At 55.4% G+C, this 18,459-nt stretch overlaps 2 protein-coding genes across 2 annotated transcripts in view; both read left to right on the forward strand.

Moving 5' to 3' along the window:
* The window catches only part of Ech1 (enoyl-CoA hydratase 1), an 11,203-nt gene extending 6,634 nt beyond the window's left edge, over positions 1-4,569 (forward strand). The window contains exons 4-10 of the mRNA XM_055594801.1: positions 1,967-2,091; positions 2,171-2,219; positions 2,403-2,467; positions 3,495-3,565; positions 3,653-3,724; positions 3,991-4,141; positions 4,304-4,569. Of these exons, the coding sequence (XP_055450776.1) occupies positions 1,967-2,091; positions 2,171-2,219; positions 2,403-2,467; positions 3,495-3,565; positions 3,653-3,724; positions 3,991-4,141; positions 4,304-4,408 (638 nt within the window). The 3' untranslated portion in view covers positions 4,409-4,569. The remainder of the gene's footprint in view (positions 1-1,966; positions 2,092-2,170; positions 2,220-2,402; positions 2,468-3,494; positions 3,566-3,652; positions 3,725-3,990; positions 4,142-4,303) is intronic.
* Positions 4,570-5,241: 672 nt separating this feature from the next.
* Lgals4 (galectin 4) lies at positions 5,242-13,401 on the forward strand. Its single transcript, XM_055594799.1, has 10 exons — positions 5,242-6,595; positions 6,718-6,806; positions 8,212-8,416; positions 9,114-9,254; positions 11,828-11,869; positions 11,981-12,019; positions 12,146-12,175; positions 12,392-12,480; positions 12,932-13,094; positions 13,179-13,401. The coding sequence occupies exons 1-10, from the start codon at positions 6,551-6,553 to the stop codon at positions 13,323-13,325; spliced, it is 990 nt and encodes a 329-aa protein (XP_055450774.1). The 5' UTR covers positions 5,242-6,550; the 3' UTR covers positions 13,326-13,401.
* Positions 13,402-18,459: the final 5,058 nt, after the last annotated feature.

Here is an 18,459-nt window from a genome sequence, read left to right on the forward strand (position 1 = left end):
CTTCTTCTTCTTCTTCTTCTTCTTCTTCTTCTTCTTCTTCTTCTTCTCCTCCTCCTCCTCCTCCTCCTCCTCCTCCTCCTCCTCCTCCTCCCCCTCCTCCTCCCCCTCCTTTTCTTCCTCCTCCTTCTCGTTTCTTCTTTGTGCACTACTACTTAACAAACTGCAGCCAACAACCCAACAACAACAAACCACATCTCTCAGGGCCCTAGCATTTATAGGGCCCTCTGAAAAGTCTCCAGAATTCCAGACGTCACACAATCACAGAACCTATCTGCAGCTGGCAAAACCACACCTCTGCTAGAGCACAGGGCAAATCATAGTCAGCTGCAAAGCAGCCCCATACCCCATGCCTGGGATTAGAACAAAAACATATTCTATAATGTTTTCTTTTTTCTTTTTTTAAATTTCATTTTCTGTGCATTAGTGTGAAGGTATCTGATCCCTTGGAATTGGGATCACAGACAGTTGTGAGCTGCCATGTGGGTGCTGGGAATTGAACCCCGGGCCCTTTGGGAGAGCCATCTCTCCAGCCCCCTGGAGAGATTCCAAAATTCTCATTATAGTCCAGGGCTGGGGAGGTCATAGAAGGGACTATGTATTTTTAATTGATTTTTTATTTTATGTGCATTGGTGTTTAGCCTGGGTGTATGTCTGTGGGAGGGGGTCGGACCTTGGAGTTACAGTTGTGAGCTGCCATGTGGTGCTGGAGTTTGAACCCAGCTCTTCTGGGAGAGCAGCCAGTGTTGGTTTTGTTTTGTTTTTCAAGACAGGGTTTCACTTCTGTAGCCTTGGCTGTCCTGGACTCTCTTTGTAGACCAGGCTGGCCTCGAACTCACAGAGATATGCCTGCCTCTGCCTCTCCGAGTACTGAGATTACAGGCAAGCCACCGCAACTGGCTTAGCCAGTGCTCTTGATGGCTGAGCCATCTCTCCATCCCCAGGTTTGTGTATATAATAATAATATTATTATTATTATAATTATTATTATTATAGGTTTTTGAGACTGGGTTTCACTGTGTAGCCCTGGCTGTCTTAGAACTTCCTTTGTAAAAACCAGGCTGGCCTCAGACTCACAGAGATATGCCTGCCTCTGCCTCCCAAGTACTAGGATTAAAGGCTTGGGACATCATGCCTGGATTTCTGTTTGTTTTTATTTCATTTGGTTGATTGGTTGGTTGGTTGGTTGGTTGGTTGGTTGGTTGGTTTTGGTTTTTTGAGACAGGGTTTAGCCTTAGCTGTGTGTAGCCTTGGCTGTCCTGGACTCACTTTGTAGACCAGGCTGGTCTCGAACTCACAGAGATCCCTCCCCTCCATTCCCACCCCCCGCCTCCCGAACAGAGTGTTGGGATTACAGGCCTGCACCACTATGCCCTGCTCTGGTTTGGTTTTTAACCCATTGAAGATAAACATAACTGTGTTATGTAAATGCAAGGCTCCTGCGTTCTAGGAAAGTACCAGTACTGAGCACACCACAGGCCCCTCAGTGGGGGAGTCTAGGCCAGCGCTCCACCCCTGGGCCACACCCCCACGTCTGCACCCGTGAATTCTCAGTAAATGCTTTAGCACAGAGCCAGGCCTTCCACCCCACTGGCCAATTCTAAGCAAGTGTTCAGCTACAGACCAGCTAAGACTTCACATTTATTCCGCGTGGGTTGGGAGGCTCACAGCTCCCCCTAGCTATGCGTGGGAATGGCTTACTGTTCACGGAGAAGTGTGTAGCTGGTCTTGGGAATGTGGGGAACCTGAGCCGAGACTCCAGATGGAGCCTAGCCTGAGCGGCACAGAGAAACCGACACACCACGTGTGGTGCCCCCAGGAATCCCCGGTCCCCTGAGACCTTCTCCAGTTTCCTCCTCTGCCGTGGCCATGTTTTGTTTGGACCACAGCTCCCGGTTCCTAGCCCTGCCTGGGGTAGTAGGTGGGGCGGGGAAAGCTGACTAAGGGAGCCCTCCTGCCGCCTCCTCAGGTATTGACCTCGTGGACATGGCCTCAGAGTTCCTGCAGCCCTCGGGCGACGATGCGGCCCGCATCGCCTGGTACCTCCGAGACCTCATCAGCCAGTACCAGAAGACCTTCACTGTCATCGAGAAGGTGACGCTGAGGGCTGGGTGGCCCCCTCCGCCTGCCCTCCTCTGCCAGCTCTGACCCCAGTTCTCCTTGCCTGTCCCAGTGCCCCAAGCCGGTGATCGCTGCCATTCACGGAGGCTGCATTGGCGGAGGTGAGTCTGTGTCACTGGCTACCACATGGGTGCCAGCTCACGGAGAGGGTGCTGCCCCCCCCCCCCCCGGCCAGTGGCCTTGGCTCAGCCGTTGCTGATTAGACTTGGTTCTCCCGGTTCGGCCCCACGTTCTGGAGGAGGGGTTGGCTCCTGTCGTTATTCGTGGTCCCCTTTTCCCCCCAGGTGTGGATCTCATCTCAGCCTGTGACATTCGCTACTGTGCCCAGGATGCTTTCTTCCAGATCAAGGTGAGCTGCTTCCCTGAGCTCCTGACTGCCCGAACCCCTGCAGTGCTGGGCGGCCACAGAATGGGGCAGAGCAGGGATAGTGCAGGCCAAGGCCGCCCGTCCTGAGGGCTTCCCGGAAGAAGGTGTCAGAACCAAACCTTAGGAAACAAGGCTCAGGCAAAGGCTGGGTGTGGAGAGGCACAGCCATAGTCTCAGCACCCCGGAGACTAAGGAAGCTCAGGCTCTAGCTACCGTGAGTGACAGGTGCCTAAGGCAGCCTGGGCTATTGCGTGAGCGGTGGGGCGTTATGGTTTCTTTCTTCTGTTACTGTGATAAAATACTTGGAAAAGCAACTTAACAGAGAAAGGGCTTATTTTAGCCCACGGTTCAAGGTATGTACGTACAGTCCATCACAGCGGGGAAGTCAAGGCAGTAGGAGCCTGAAGCCGTTGCTCACCTCCCCTCTGCAGTCAAGAGAGGGCAGTGAAGGTTGGTGCCCAGCCCAGCCCACCCCACGATTCCACCTAGCTGCATCAATTCATGCAGTCAACATAGTACCTTGCCGACACTCCCAGAGGCCAGCTCTAGATTCTGGCAGCCCGACAGTAAACTCTGGCCGGCACACAGACCAACCTGGGCCACACAGTGAGACCCTGTCAGAATGGAGGCCGGCGCTGCGGGTGTAGGAAGCTCAGTGGTCCAGGGCATGGGTGAGAGAAAGCTCTGAGTCGGCCCTGCCCAGCGCCAAAAGGAGAAACAGCCTTCTTTGTAGAGGATGTCACTGTGGGCGCTCCCATCCGTGAGCTGGTGGTCTGCAGTACAGAGTTTGGGGACTGCGGCTGGCTGTGCCTGAGAGGGTAGGGGGTGGAAGGAGCCTGGGGTTCTGGGAAGGGCCATGTGAGCAGCAGGGAGGGCCGGGTAGTGACCGCATCCCGAGGCTATCTGAGCTGGAGGTGGGAAAGCCTCCGTGGGCAGTGCGTGAGGCCCTGAGCTTGCCCGGGGGATGATAGCAGGCGCAAAGCAAGCACTGCCGAGCACTTCCCTCTAGGAGGTGGACGTGGGCCTGGCCGCCGACGTGGGGACCCTGCAGCGACTGCCCAAGGTCATCGGGAACCAGAGGTGAGCGGGGTGACCTGTGGAGGAGGGTCAGCCCAGCTTCTTCCAGACCGGATGACGGGGTCCCTCATCTGCCCTCTTCTCCTGTAGCCTCGTCAACGAGCTGACCTTCACCGCTCGCAAGATGATGGCTGATGAGGCCCTGGACAGTGGGCTGGTCAGGTAGGACCCTGACTGGCTGGCCGATGGGAGGGGAGGCGCACAGGGCCATCGGGGTGAGGTCGGGGCTCGTGTGGTCCCCTGTATTCTCACTCCAGAGACCAAATGGTCTTTCTCAGGGCAGCCGTTTCTTCCGTTTCTTCCTCCGAACATCACACGGTGGGTGGTTGGGCCCTTTGTCTGGGGTTTCCTGTTTGCTCTGTGAGGCCACCTGGCCATGCAGAGGGGAGTGGGAGGGTGTTCCCCTCACCTACTCCTTTCCCCGGCAGCCGGGTGTTCCCAGATAAGGACCTCATGCTGAATGCAGCCTTTGCCCTGGCCGCTGATATTTCCAGCAAGAGCCCTGTGGCTGTGCAGGGGTCAAAAGTCAATCTAGTCTACTCCCGAAACCATTCTGTGGATGAGAGCCTTGACTACATGGTAAGGCCCTGCCTATGGCCAGGTGGAGCCGCTGGGCTCGGGGGATCGTTCTGCTGGGGGGGCACCTGCGGGTACACACACCGCCCCTGACTGGTGCTCTGGCACCTGCGGGTACACACACCGCCTCTGACTGGTGCCCTGCCCGGCTGCCCTTCTTTCCAGGCCACCTGGAACATGAGCATGCTGCAGACCCAGGACATCATGAAGTCAGTCCAGGCAGCCATGGAGAAGAAGGACCCCAAAAACGTCACTTTCTCCAAGCTCTGAGCGCCTTCCAGGCCCTGACGGAGGAAGGCCCAGTGAGGTCAGAGTGGCCGGCTTCTCCAGCGTGGTCTCCAGTGTATGGCTTTAGGCTTCGGTCCGGGCCTTACCTTCACTGTGAATGCTAGCGCTTGAACACGGCTGTGAACAATAAAGTTTGAACACGGCACGGTGTCTTCGCTGCAGTGGGTGGGGCCTTCCCGGCCCCAAGGACGGCAGCTGCGGAGGCTGGCAGGCTGCTCACTGGGCCAAGAGGAAGTGTGCAAGGAGAAGGCTGGAAGGCCACACCTGTTCCCTGCGCCGGGCCCCCACCAAGTGAGCTGGGGCACGGCACAGCATGGCGCCCCACAGAGGGTTCTGGGGTTGGGCTGAGCTCACTGCTCCCAGTCCTGAGCCAGCTGCCTCCCTCGTTTCTTTCTCCTTCCTAGTTCCTTGCTGCCCCCCCCCCCCCTTTTAGCCACAGACTCTCGATGTGTAGCTGAGAATGACCTTGGACTCCTATTTACAGATGTTCATCACCACATCTGCCTGACTGCATATGTGTGTGTGTGTGTGTGTGTGTGTGTATTTTTTTTTTTTTTTTTTTACTGTGGGTTTTGTTACCCATGAATAATCTCAGCGTTCTGGATTTGTGTTTGGAATGGGTGTAGGAAGCCACACATCCCAGGCTCGGCCTCTGAGCTCTTTTCCGCTGTCTTGGCTTTACTTTGGGCCGTGTCTGGGTGTCTCCAGTGTGTGCCTCAGCCTTGGGTGGCAATCCCCAGCACCATGGGTGTTTGGCCTGTACGTATGCGCCGCACACGCGCGCGTCACCCACAGGGGCCCAGAAAAGGGTGCTGGGTTCCTGGGACGGAAGTTACAGATAGAAGCCACTGTGTGAGTCCTGCTCCGTGGGAGGGTAGCTGGTGCTCTTAGCTGCCGTCCTCAGCCTGAGGTGTCTAGGTTTTCGAGACAGGGTTTCTCCGTGTAGCCCTGGCTGTCCTGAAACTCGCTTTGTAGAGGAGGCTGGCCTCAAACTCACAGTGATCTGCCTGTCTCTGCCTCCCAAGTACGGGGATCACAGGCGTGCGCCATCCCCTGGCTTCTCTTATTTTTGAGACAGTCTTTCTACGTAGCTCTGGCCGTCCCAGACTATGCAGACCAGGCTGGCCTCGACCTCTCAGAGGGCTGCCTTCCTCCGTCTCCTAACTGCTGGGATTGAAGTCACTGCCACCATGCCTGGCTTTCATGTTTTATTTTTTAAGGCAGGGCCTTGCTCTGCAGACCAGGCTGCCCTGAGCTTGCAGATAATTGTGCCCCTGCGTCCCGAGTGCTGGGATTAGTGGCACATTCTTGGTTTGCCCTTGGGTTTGACTTGTTTGTTTTTGGGTCAGGAGCTCGTGCAGCCCACCTGGCCTGAGTTCCCTGTCTGGTGGTGGGTGACTGAGCCCCCCCTGGAACGTCCTGGCTGGGGACCTTGGAATCGGGCACACATCAGCACACTCAGTGTATGTGGTGCTGGCTATAAACCCAGGGTTTCCTGCGGGCCGGGCACGCATTCGGTCAACGAAGCTAACCTCAGACTTGCAGCAATTCTGCCTCAACCTTCCACGGGCGGGGGTTGCCAGTGCCAGCGACCGCTTTGTGAGTTTATTTCAAGAATTCATGATGGGGGTACTATCCAGTTAACCACATCACAGGTGGGCAAACCACGAGGAGGTGCTGACTCTGGAGAGCCGGGAAGCGGCGAGGGCGGAAGGAACTGGAACCCAGAACCTGTGGCCCCAGCTGTGTGTACTAAGCCTGGCCTCCAGGGTGTGGGGTCAGGAGACACATGGGTTCTCTCCTGTCATTCTGGCCTGCCACTACTGCCCACCTGTCCATGCATTTCCTGTGGCCCAGCCCCTGCCCTGCCCACCCCACCCTCCCTCCCTCTGCCAACAGTCCTCAGGGCAGGGCTTTATGGTTCCGATAAAGCCTTGAAAGGACAAAGTCCACGGATCCTTCCTCGTTGCGGGGGACCTGGGAGGGTCAGCACGCTGCCAGGAGGGGAGCCTGGAGACCTCTCCCTGGCAGCCTCGCCCTGTGCTATAAGGGCCGCTGCACCCCGCCGGCCCTTTCTCACTCCCTCTCCTCTCTCAGGACACGCTCTCAACCCAGAGGCTCAAGATGGCCTATGTCCCAGCCCCCGGCTACCAGCCCGCCTACAACCCAGTGAGTCGCCCGCTGGGCCCGCACCCCCTCTTCCCCGGCCCCTCACCCCGAGTTTCCCCTCCCTGCTGAAGGGTTCGAGGGGAGGGCGGGCCGGCTCTGATGCTCCTCACCCCCCTCTGCAGACCCTGCCGTACAAGAGTCCCATCCCAGGCGGCCTCAGCATCGGGATGTCCGTCTACATCCAGGGGATGGCCAAGGAGAACATGAGGCGGTGAGCCGCCCCCGCCCCCACCCCCACCCCGCTCGCCCTACCTGCTGCCGGGCACCGCAGGGAGCAGGAACCCAGTGTTCACAGGTCCCTCTGGCTGCTTCTGGGGGCACAGATGGCCTGTGGGGACAGAAAGGAGGGTGAAGAAAGAAAGCAGGGGAGGGCTCTGCAGAAGGGGCTGAGCGGGTCGCATGGAGGTTGGCTAGGAGAGGTCACCATGCGGCCCCACGGCTGGACCACCACCCCGAGGTGACAGATTTGAGAGAGTAGGCTCACAAGGCCAGAGTCGCACGCTGAGGCACCCCCCCGCCCCGCTGTGGGGGCCACTCAGCAACTGTGTGGCTCAGAGAGCGTCCGGGCCTCGCTGGGGGCCTCGCTGGGCTTCAGCTTCCCTTCTGTAAGATGATTGTCAGGGTTCAGCGTGCAAAGGGAACGGTCCGCCCACGAAGGCTTGGCTTTCCTTGCTTCAACCTGGTAATTGAGCGTCCCGGGCTCCTTATTTCCTTATTGTTTTTAGTGTGCATGTGTGTGCAGAGTGTGTGTGTGTGTGTGTGCGCGCGAAGAGTGTGTGTACGTGTGTGCGAGTGCGCGTGAGAGGGCATGTGTGTGTCAGGCAGAGGTTAGCCTCGGGTGTGTTCATCAGGCACCGTCTTTGTGTGTGTGCACAGGTGTGTGTGTGTGTGAGAACATGTGTGTGTGCAGTGTGTGTGTGCATGTGGAGGGCAGAGGCCAACCTCAGGTGTCACCTGGTCCGAGCCAGCGGGCTTGCCCTGTGGCGCTGGCCTGCCCGGGCCTTCCCGCGTAGACCGGGCTGGGCTCTAGGGCACTGGCCGCTCTGCCTCCCTGGAGTAAAGACGCGTCCCCGCAGCTGGCCTACCCGGTGCCTCCCGGGCCGGAACCTCCCCCTGGGCCCCAGAGCGCGTTGGTTAGGCTGGCTGGCCAGTGAGTGTGAGGCCCACCTTTCCCTGGGTCGGTTGCATGGGGGAGGGGTCCCTCCAGCACCCCCATTCCTGCCTCTTTGTCTGGTGTTAAACACCACACCTAACCCCGGGGCGGTGGGCAGGACAAAGACCTCTGCCCTCCTGTGGTGTGTGCCTGAGAGCCCTGCACTCCCTCGGCCTCAGCCGTGGCAGGAAGACCACAGTGAGAGGCCAGCCTGGGCTACACTGTCCCCCACCCTCCACCCGCCAAAGGGAAAAATGAGAAAAGAAAGAGTCTTTCTCTCATTGACTTGCCCCATCGTTGAAGAGGCTGTGAGGAGGAGAAAGGGGGGTGGGCACGGGGCTCTGCACAGGAACTCAGGGACTCACCTCCTCCAGCTGGGTGAGCGAGGTCAGAGCTCGCTGTGGAGGGCGGCACGGCGCCCGGCAGGCAGGCGGCCCTTTGAACCAGCCCTTCGTGCCCCCAGGTTCCACGTGAACTTTGCTGTGGGGCAGGACGACGAGGCAGACATTGCCTTCCACTTCAATCCCCGCTTCGATGGCTGGGACAAGGTGGTCTTCAACACGAAGCAAAGCGGGCAGTGGGGCAAAGAGGAGAGGAAGAAGAGCATGCCCTTCCAGAGGGGCAGCCACTTCGAGCTGGTGTTCATGGTCTTGGCGGAGCACTACAAGGTCTGAGCCCTGCTCCCTGCAGCCCCCTTCCTGCAGCCCCTCTCTCTCCAGCCCTCCCCTCCCTGAAGCCCTCCCCTCCCTGAAGCCCTCCCCTCCCTGCAGCCCTCCTTCCAGGCGGCCACCACTGTGAGCTGACTTTGAATGTCAGTTTGTGCTCTGGTCCCTAAGTTTTCCCACCTGTGAGGCTCTCCCAGAACCCTGCAAATACTCTGGACTTCAAATCAAGAAGCTCCTTCGGGCCTGGGGAAATGGCTCCCCCTAGAGAGTGCTGGCCGCTGAGGCGCAAGCTTCAGACCTGAGTTCCACCCTGACCATGTGACACGGGCGCTTCCCAGGCAGCGGGCTGCGGGAGGGGCAGCAGGCCTGAAATCCAGCTCTGGGGAGGCCCAGACAGGGATCCTCGGGGCTTGCAGCCGGCTAGCCTAGCCCCCTTGACAACTGCCAGGCTCGGTGAGAGAGCCTGTTTCAAAAACCAAGGTAGATAGATGGTACTGAGTACAGCATGCATGGCTGACCATGGCTGACCTCGGCTGGCGCATAGTTTCGCACACGTGTTCACTGCACGTCTGTGGACACACACACACACACACACACACACACACACACACTGAATGAGTAGATGCAATCCATTTCTTCCTTCCCCAAGTCCCGTGCCAGCCATGGTGCTGCTGTCTCATGCCTCCTCTCTGCCCTCCAGGTCATGGTAAACGGAGACCCCTTCTATGAGTATGAGCACAGGCTGCCCTTACAGATGGTCACCCATCTGCAGGTGGATGGGGACCTGGAACTCCAGGCGATCAACTTCCTCGGAGGCCAGCCTGCCCCAGCCCCGTATCCGGTACGGAGTGTCTCCTCGTTTGCCTGTTTGACTCAGTCTCACATTCGTTACTGGGTTCCCACTCCGAGTTCCTTTGGGACCCAGCGGTGACCAGGATGGTCCACCAGGAAGATAGACATATGAGCAGACAGGCATGGCTCCCAAAGACAGGACCGCAAGAAGGGGTACAGTAGAGGGAGGGGCAGGGTCGAGATAAGGAGGCTCAGGCAGAAGACTCAGAGGAGGTGTCCTGAGCATCCACAGGTAGGATCTGGCTTGGTGGAGAAGGCCTTCCAGGAGGAGAGGTGTGTAAACCCAGTCACCAGAGTGAGAAAAGCAGTGGAAGAGTCAAGTGTTGAGGATTAGCAGACAAATCCAGGAGAGGCTGCTTAAGGCAGCAGTCACCCGGGAAGCAGAGCCACCCTGACTGGCCGCTGCAGAGCCGTCGGGGCATGCTGCAGCACCACCGGGCCCATGGGCAGACGTGTCGCTTGCTGGCACAGCTCCCACACGGCTGTTCAGAGTGTAATTTGGTGCAATTGTCTCGGAACTTGGCCAGAGGAGATAGCTCCGAAAGCCAAGAAAGCACGGGTCCCTGTACCAGAAGCCCCGCACCCCGGTAGTACACAGCCTTCGAAAAGCCAAGGACACACCCCCACAGCAACAAAGCGGCCTGCCGCTTCCAGAGTCTCAAGTTGAAACTTGCTCAATGGTAGGGCACCTGCCCAGCACCCCAACGAGGAGCTCGGCTCGGCTATAGTAAGCTAACTTAGGGTGGGAGATGAATTCCTGAGTTTCTTTCTCAATACCAACCCGGTAGGCAACAAAAGCCCAAAGCTATCATCCAGGGGAGGGGGGCTGGAGGGATGTCGGGGAAGAGCCTCACAGTACAGGGTGATGGGGGCACACGCCTTTAATCCCAGTACTTGAGAACCAGAGGCAGGTGGATCTCTGTGAGTTCAAGGCCAGCCCAGTCTACATAGTGAGCTCCAGGACAGCCAGGGCTATAGAGTGAGACCCTGTCTTGAAAAAAACCCACAAGAGCTGGGAGCAGCACTCTGGGAGGCAGAGGCAGAAGCAGGCGGATCTCTGAGAATTCGAGGCCAGCCTAGTTTACAAAGTGAGTCTAGTGAGCCACGGCTGCATACACAGAGAGACCTTTTTTTCAAAACAAAACAATAAAACAAAAAGAAAAGAAAAGAAATCCAGAAGGATCTGGGTTCAGGTCCCACTCCTGATAGGGTCACAACCATCTGTAGTTCTAGTTTCAGGGGGTCTAAACCCTCCTCTGACCCCCACAGGCTCTGCACACACATGGAGCACAGATTCGTACTTTAGCACATACACATACGTTTAGCAGGTAAACATTTTAAAAATAAAAATTAAAGAGGATCAGCCTGTTCTTTGACAAGTGATGAATCCAAAAGATGAGTTCACCACCCAGAGGAGAGAAGGAACAGGTTCAGCTGCACAGTCATCAGCAGAGCGTGGACGTCAAACATGGAATCTAGCCCAGCACGGTGACCCCTGCCTGATCCCAGCAGCATCAGGATGCGGAGGCAGGATGCTCGCTGCAAAACGACCGGCCTGAGCCACATATCAAGACCTGACACATGTGTGTGTGTGTGTGTGTGTGTGTGTGTGTGTGTGCGCGCGCGCGCGCGCGCGCGCGCTGAGAGACAGAGAGATTAGGGATTTTGGAATAGGAGATAAAAAAAAAAAAACAAAGTCAGGCATGGTGGCACACACCTTTTTTTTTTAGTGAGGATTTATGTATGTTTTTATTTATATAATGTTCATCCTGCATGTACACCTGCAGGCCAGAAGAGGGCACCAGATCTCACTATAGATGGTTGTGAGCCACCATGCAGTTGCTGGGAATTGAACTCAGGACCTCTTAACCGCTGAATCATCTCTACAGCTCTATGGTGGTACACACCTTCATTATCAGCAGAGGCAGAGGCAGAGGCAGGAAGATCTCTGTGAGTCTGAGGGCAGCCTGGTCTACAAAGTGAGTTCCAGGACAGCCAGGGCTACACAGGAAACCAAACAAAACAAACCAAACAAAAAACTAACAACAACAAAACAGAAAGTGATGAGGGAGGGAAGGGGTTCCGGATGAAGAATACATCTGCACAGAACTGTGGCTCCAGGAGAGCCGAGCCACAGCCACTGGAAGAAATGTGAGCGAAGACCGCAGAGGGCCTGCTAGACGGGAACTCGGCTGGCCCCAGGACCGCGCCTTGCTCTAGATTTGGGTGTGTGAAGCGGGAAATAGGGTGACAGACAGGACCTCGGTCACCTCAGGCCAGGGAAGAACTAGGCTCCCACTTGCCTCTCAAATTCTGCTTCCTAGACTGATTGTAGGCTAGGGGGAGGCAAGAGGTGCATGGGGGCCTGGACACAAGGTTGTGGGCGGGGGACACAAAGAGTAGAATTTACCAGGCGCTTCCTAAAGCCACCGAGGCTCCGCTGGTCCCTCAGCACAGCAGGGCTGAACACCGAGTACCGAGGGCAGCCCGGGATTCTGCTCCGCGCTGGCAGTCTAGAACCCCGGGCCCGGCTGTGACCTCCTTTCCTCTCTGTACCTGCAGGGCACAGACTACCCCATGACTATCCCGGCGTACCCGTACCCTGTGAGTACCTGCTGAGGGGTGGACGGTTTCCGAAGAGGTGGAGGGCTAATGGCAGAGGAGGGACTCGCAGAGGACCCGCCTTCCCTCATCACTCTCCTGTCTGCCCTGTAGGCACCCGGGTACAACCCTCCACCCATGAACAGCCTGCCGGTAAGCGGGAGGGGCGAGGTGGGCTCGGGGAGGGGCGAGGTGGGCTCGGGGAGGGGCGGGGAGAGGGATGGAGACCTGTGGGCTGAGGGATGTGTCAGAGGTGCTGTGATAGCCCTTTCTTTGTAGGTTATGATGGGACCCCCAGTCTTCAATCCGGTATGCTGTTGCAGGGGCTAGCGGCTCTCTGAGGACAAGTTAAAGGGGAGCAGGGAATTGGGGAGCCCAGGAGGGGGAGACTGCGTGCGGGCTGCCGGTCTGGGGGTGCTGGTCAGGGTTCAGGAGGAGGTACGGTTGGGGACAGTTCACGGGCAAGATGCGAAAACGTGGCGGTGGAGCTGGCTTCTCCAATCAGAGACTGTTCTTTTTCTACAGCCTGTGCCATATGTGGGGGCCCTTCCAGGCGGGCTCACAGTCCGGAGAACCATCATAGTCAAGGGCTACATACTTCCCACAGCCAGGAAGTAAGCGCCAGGCTGAAGTGGGGCTCTCCCTCAGACCAGGGGTCCAGGCCCAGCCTTCCTCCTTTCTCAGACCAGGGGTCCAGGCCCAGCCTTCTCCCTCAGACCAGGGGTCCAGGCCCAGTCCTCCTCCTCCCTCAGACCCAGGGGTCCAGGCCCAGCCTTCCTCCCTCAGACCAGGGGTGCAGGCCCAGCCTTCCTCCTCCTCCCTCAGACCAGGGGTCCAGGCCCAGCCCTCCTCCTCCTCCTCCCTCAGACCAGGGGTGCAGGCCCAGCCCTCCTCCTCCTCCCTCAGACCAGGGGTCCAGGCCCAGCCCTCCTCCTTCTCCTTCCTCAGACCAGGGGTGCAGGCCCAGCCCTCTTCCTCCTCCCTCAGACCCGGGGATGCAGGCCCAGCCCTCCTCTCATGGAGCCTCAGATATTGGACCCCATTTAACACCTTATTTGTCTTCAGCTTTATCATCAACTTCAAGGTGGGGTTGTCCGGGGACATAGCTCTTCACATAAACCCCCGAATAGGCGAGGGTGTGGTTCGAAACAGCTTTATGAATGGCTCGTGGGGCTCGGAGGAGAGGAAGGTCTCCTACAATCCATTTGGCCCTGGGCAGTTCTTTGATGTGAGTCTTGGGGGAGACCCCTTCCCGCCCCCGCCTCCCGCAGACCCGGGTCCCGCTGGGTCTCACCTCTCTCCTCCCCCACAGCTGTCAATCCGCTGCGGCATGGATAGATTCAAGGTGTTTGCCAACGGCCAGCACCTTTTTGACTACAATCACCGGTTCCAGGCCTTCCAGAGGGTGGATGTGATGGAGATCAAAGGTGACATCACCTTGTCCTATGTCCAGATCTGAGCTCTTCCTGGGGGAGCAGAGAGACTCCCAGTTCCATCTAAGGCCCTAATAAAATGTCCAAGGGGTTTCATGTGTATGAGTGTGTGTGTGAGTGTGTGCGTGTGTGTGTTTGACATGGGGTTTTGGTAGGTAACATAGGCTGGCCTGAAGCCCTTCCAGAGATTTTCAGTTTTGTGTATATATATTCACACATGCATGTGAATCCTCTCGGGGGTCAAAAGAGGGAGTCGGCTCCCTGGGAGCTGGAGTTAAAGGCGGTTGTGAGCTGCCTGACGGGAGCTGAACTTGGGGTTCTCTGAGAGAGAAAGTTCTCTTAACTCCTGAGCCCCGCTCTCCGGATTTGGCCAGGAGCTCTCCTTTTTAGATTTACTTACTTTACCTTATGTGCACGAGTGTTTTGCCCACACACAAACATTTCATGTGTATGTCTGCTGCGCACATATGCCTACAGACAAGCTGTGGACCAGGCTCAGTGCCGGGAACTGAGTGAGCCTGGGCCTCTGCTGGAACACAGGTGCTCTGTATTGCTGCGTCGTCTCTCCAACCCTTGAAGAGTCATTTTTATTGTATTTATTTTTTAAATTCTGCGTGGGAGCCAGGTCTGGTAGAAGCTCCCATCTACAGCACTGTGCCTAACTTTTCTTTTTTTGACAAAACAGTTGCTATTTTCATGTTCCACTCTATGTTTTGTTTTGAGTTTTTTGAGGCAGGGTCTCTCTACATAGTCCAGACTGTCCTGGAACTCCCTATGCAAACCAGGCTGGTCCCGAACTCCTGAGTACCCCCGCCTCTGCCTTCCAAACGCTGGGATTAAAGGTGGGCTCCACCACTCCCACTCCCGGCTACTGGAGATTTTTTTTTTTTTTTTTTTGTCTGTGTATATCCACAAATAACATCAAATAACATCACTGTCACAGAACCATCACTGGGGCAATTTTTAAGAAATGTATTAATTCTTATTTTACCTGTCTGTGTGTTTTGGCGGTATGCATGTCTGTGTGTCACCGACATGCTTTGCTCACAGAGGCCAGAAGATGGTGTCAGATACTCCAGAACTGGAGTTACACGTGGTCGTAAACTGTCACATGGTTGCTGGGAATTGAACCTGGGTCCTCTGGAGGACAGCCAGAGTGTTCAACCACTGAGCCGTATCTTAGCTCTGGCCCTACTCCACTGTAACTTAGTTCCCTCTGCCTGCCTAAGACAACTGAGCTGGAATGGACGAGGGCAGCCCTTCAGAGAGCCTGCTCACCCTCGGATCACGGCTTCCTTACATGATGCCAAACAGGTTTATAGAAACAGCCAGAAAGAGCTGCGAGATAGCAGTTCCGGGTTAAAATGAGCGCCTCCTGCACAAGTGGAGGTAACTTGTAGGGATTCTAAGCTGCCGGTAAAAATGCCGGTAAAAATGCCGGCACTGGGGCGAACAGCGCCCCTAGTCCCTACGAGCTGTTGACCAAGGAGGCTGTCTTAGCCGCTGTCTGGGAAGGGATCAAGGTGACAGAGAGAGGCGTTTAACTGGAAGCCTGCCCACAGTTTCAGACTTACTCCGTTAGCCTGGCGGGAAGAGCGGTGTCATGCAGGAAGGTGCAGGGGCGTTAGCTGAGAGCTACATTCTGAAACTTCAAAGCCAACACTTCCTCCAACGAGGCCACACCCTCCTAATCTTCCAGTCCTTTCAAACAGTGCCATTCCCTGGCGACTAAGTATTCGAATATATGAGCCCATCAGGGTCACTCTTATTCAAATCATCAGGGAGGTCCCTGAAGTCCAGCAAACCGTTAAGCCCATTGATACTGACGTCACTTACCTATGTGGCAGAAAGAGATGGTAAACTGCTGAAGACACCACACACTACGGTTGAAGGACACTGAGAAATCAGGGACCAGGACGGAAGCTCTCTCCCTGCTAGCTGGTTCGTTCTTCCTTCCTTCCTTCCTTCCTTCCTTCTTTCTTTCTTTCTCTCTCTCTCTCTCTCTCTCTCCCTTTCTTTCTTTTCTTCCTTCCTTCCCTCCCTCTCTCTAACTTCATTTTTCTTTTTCTTTTTTTAAACATTTTTTTAAAGATTTATTTATTTATTATGTATACAGTGTTCTGACTGCATGTACACCTGCACTCCAGAAGGGGGCACCAGACCTCATTATAGATAGTTGAGAGCCACCATGTGGTTTCTGGGAATTGAACTCAGGACCTCTGGAAGAGCAGCCGGTGCTCTTAAACTCTGAGCCATCTCTCCAGCCCCTGCTTTTGTTTTTCAAGACAGGGTTTCTTGGTGTAATAGTCTTGGCTGTTCTGGAACTTACTTTATAGACCGGGCTGGCCTCAAATTCACAGAGCTCTATCTCTGCCTCCTGAGTGCTGGGATTAAAGGCATGTGCCGCCACACTCGGTCGCTAGCTGGTTTCCATAGTGTTAGACTACGTCATCCAGGCCTCTGGGAGAGAATTTTCACCAGCAATCCTGCTCTGCCTTGTGCTACAGTACCAACACGCAAGACAAGCTGCACCTGGTGGCACAGTGTTGTGGGTGCAGCTGCTCACTCTTCAGGGAGGAACGCACACCGATACTGTAAGCTGGAGCAGAAGCCTGTGGCAGTGCCAGCATGAACTCGCCCCTGTTGTTCTATTCCAATGTCTGCGACGAGTCTGCCGTGCTCCTTCAGGCATTTCTGCTCACGCTCACACTTTACTCTTGCTGCCGGTTGTGGGGAGACAAGCTCACCCAAGATGTTCTCAGAGGCCTTGATGGGCAGGCAAAGGTGGCACTAGCTCTGTGTGTCCTTGTCTCAGAGGGGATTTGGCGAGGCCAGGAGAGAGCGAGGGCCTTGAAGGAGTTACAGTGTGTAATCTGCTGACGCAACTTCTCCCCCGGGCTGTGGTTCGGCCCTAAGAAAGGCGTGTCTGAGATATCTCGCGCTCTCTGTGCCAGCATTGTCTGACTTAGCTCTCTGCTGACCTCGGCCATTTCCCCCATTTTCCATAGGCTGCTGTACTTCTCAGCAAACTTGCTTGTCATAAGTCATCAGCTTATGCAAGACCTCCTGGTCCCAGATATTGCTTTTATCTTATTTCTTTCTCAGCCCTGATCTTCCAACTTGACACCTCACTGCTCAGAACCATTATCCCTATGGACTTGAGTCCATCAGCTTTGGTTCACCGTGGAAGGAAATTTCTTTTTTGGCACTGGGAAGTGTGCTGAAGAGATTCATAACTGTTCAGTACCCTGGGACTGATGGCTGCTGTGGCACAATAGCTTAATACCGAGCTGTGGATGAAGGAGAATAATCAGCCAATCACGTGACTTCATGCAAGGCTGAGGGAACACTGTGGAAGAGTTGTCAGAAAAAAACTGTGAAAGCCAGAGGAAAAGGTGGGATGTTACATAGACATTTTCTTGAATTGAGACTTTCCATTCTAGAGGGAGGATCCATAAGATTCATGAAGCACAATGGGCTGGAGAGATGGCTCAGAGGTTAAGAGCACTGTCTGTTCTTCCCAAGGTCCTGAGTTCAGTTCCCAGCAACCACATAGTGGCTCACAACCATCTATGGTGAGATCTTGTACCCTCTTCTGGCCTGCAGGGACACATGGAGGCAGAACACTATATAAATAATAAATGAATCTTTTAAAAAAGATTCGTGAAGTACAAAACTGATAAAGCTTGGGAATTAACAACTTCTAAGTCTCAGGGAGTTCCTCAAACTTACAGGATTCACAAGACTTCTCCCAAAGGTAATATAAACAGCAACAGTCACTGGGGAGAGGGGACTCTCTGACTCCTTCATCTGTGACAGGGTGAGCATTTTGGTGATGGAGTTGCCTTGGAGTAAACTGTGATCCAGTGAGTGATCCCTTACCCATATTCCTTCTATAAGTTACCCCAATAAACTCATCCACTTACTAAGTTAGGCTTTGTGGAATTGTTTCTTTGGTCTGTTGTCGGTGTACTTCTGGAACGAATAGAAATTTATTCATTATTCTCCAGAAAAGGTTGGCTATTACGGAGGATGTTACAGATTCCTGGAGGATCAGTGAATGGACATGGGGTTCCGAGGATTAACCAGGGACCCCGAGGTTACCTTCAAAGCTCGAATTCCCAGAGAGACTTGAGGACCCGTCATGAAGTCAGCAGGAACAACAGTGAGGACATCAGCATTCACAGGGAACCCAAGACTGTAGTCATCAGACCCCAGGAACCCCTTGTCTGGTAACCAAAATGTGCATTTGATGCTCCCAGAGACACGGTTCCCTTTCTCCTGGGGTCTGGAATGTTACCTGCCAGGCTGGTCAGAGACAACACCCTAATTCTCATTCCATTGCTCATCCAGACAGCTCTGAACAGAGGTCTTCTGGGGAATAATCTACAAGGTTTGAGTGGGGGAGGGCACAGGAAACAGGGAGACGGAGAGAGACAAGGGGATCAGCCCCAGCTGGGAACTTCAGGGACGGGATATCGTGAAGAAGAGAAGAGAGACTCAGAGAGGAAAGAGACACGTGGAGCAGAGACAAAAAATTACAAGACAGGGAGGCCGGCAGGGAGATGGCCAGCGGGACCAGCTAGTGAAACCAGAGACAGGCAATGCCAACGCTTCCGATGCCCACTTTCTGTTTTGATGGGAGGCCTCAGCCAAGCCCAGCTCATCTGGTTCTATCCTGGTGCAGCTCACCCAGCTCAGTCCCAGAGCATAGACGGACGGCCACGGTGTGACAGGAAGCCGCTAAGGGGCCATGTTTGGTGATTCAGCCCACACCTTCCAACCATCACCCACACCTGGCACAGACCCCGGCCCCGAGGCGAAGCTGTCAAGGCTGGGCAGGTCTCCTGCTCTGCCCCCACACTCTGGGGCGTGGCTGCCCTTGCCTCTCCCAGACTTATAGAATACGGCAGTCTTTAATGTCAAAACTGGGGAGACTTACCCTGCCTTCTCCAGGACACTCCGCCTCCTGCTTCACACAGGACTCTGTTGGGTTTCCTGGAGACTGGCTGGGTCCAGACAGGCTCAGCAAGTCACAGCCTCCTCCTCTTCTTCCCAGAGGGCCTTCACCCCAGGAACTGTTCTGTTTAGCCATGAAGAAAGGAAGAAAGAAGGAAGGAAGGAAGGAAGGAAGGAAGGAAGGAAGGAAGGAAGGAAGGA

Source organism: Psammomys obesus, unplaced genomic scaffold, assembly GCF_907164565.1.
Source record: "Psammomys obesus unplaced genomic scaffold, mPsaObe1.curated_primary_1811, whole genome shotgun sequence".
Taxonomy (NCBI): Eukaryota; Metazoa; Chordata; class Mammalia; order Rodentia; family Muridae; genus Psammomys; species Psammomys obesus.

Bases quoted from the DNA above. Each gene is read 5' to 3' on its own strand.
- Lgals4 (XM_055594799.1), top strand. From the start codon at position 6,551: ATGGCCTATGTCCCAGCCCCCGGCTACCAGCCCGCCTACAACCCA. The intron at 8,417-9,113 runs GTCTGAGCCCTG...TCTGCCCTCCAG, and splicing joins TCTTGGCGGAGCACTACAAG to GTCATGGTAAACGGAGACCC. The intron at 13,095-13,178 runs GTGAGTCTTGGG...CCTCCCCCACAG, and splicing joins GCCCTGGGCAGTTCTTTGAT to CTGTCAATCCGCTGCGGCAT.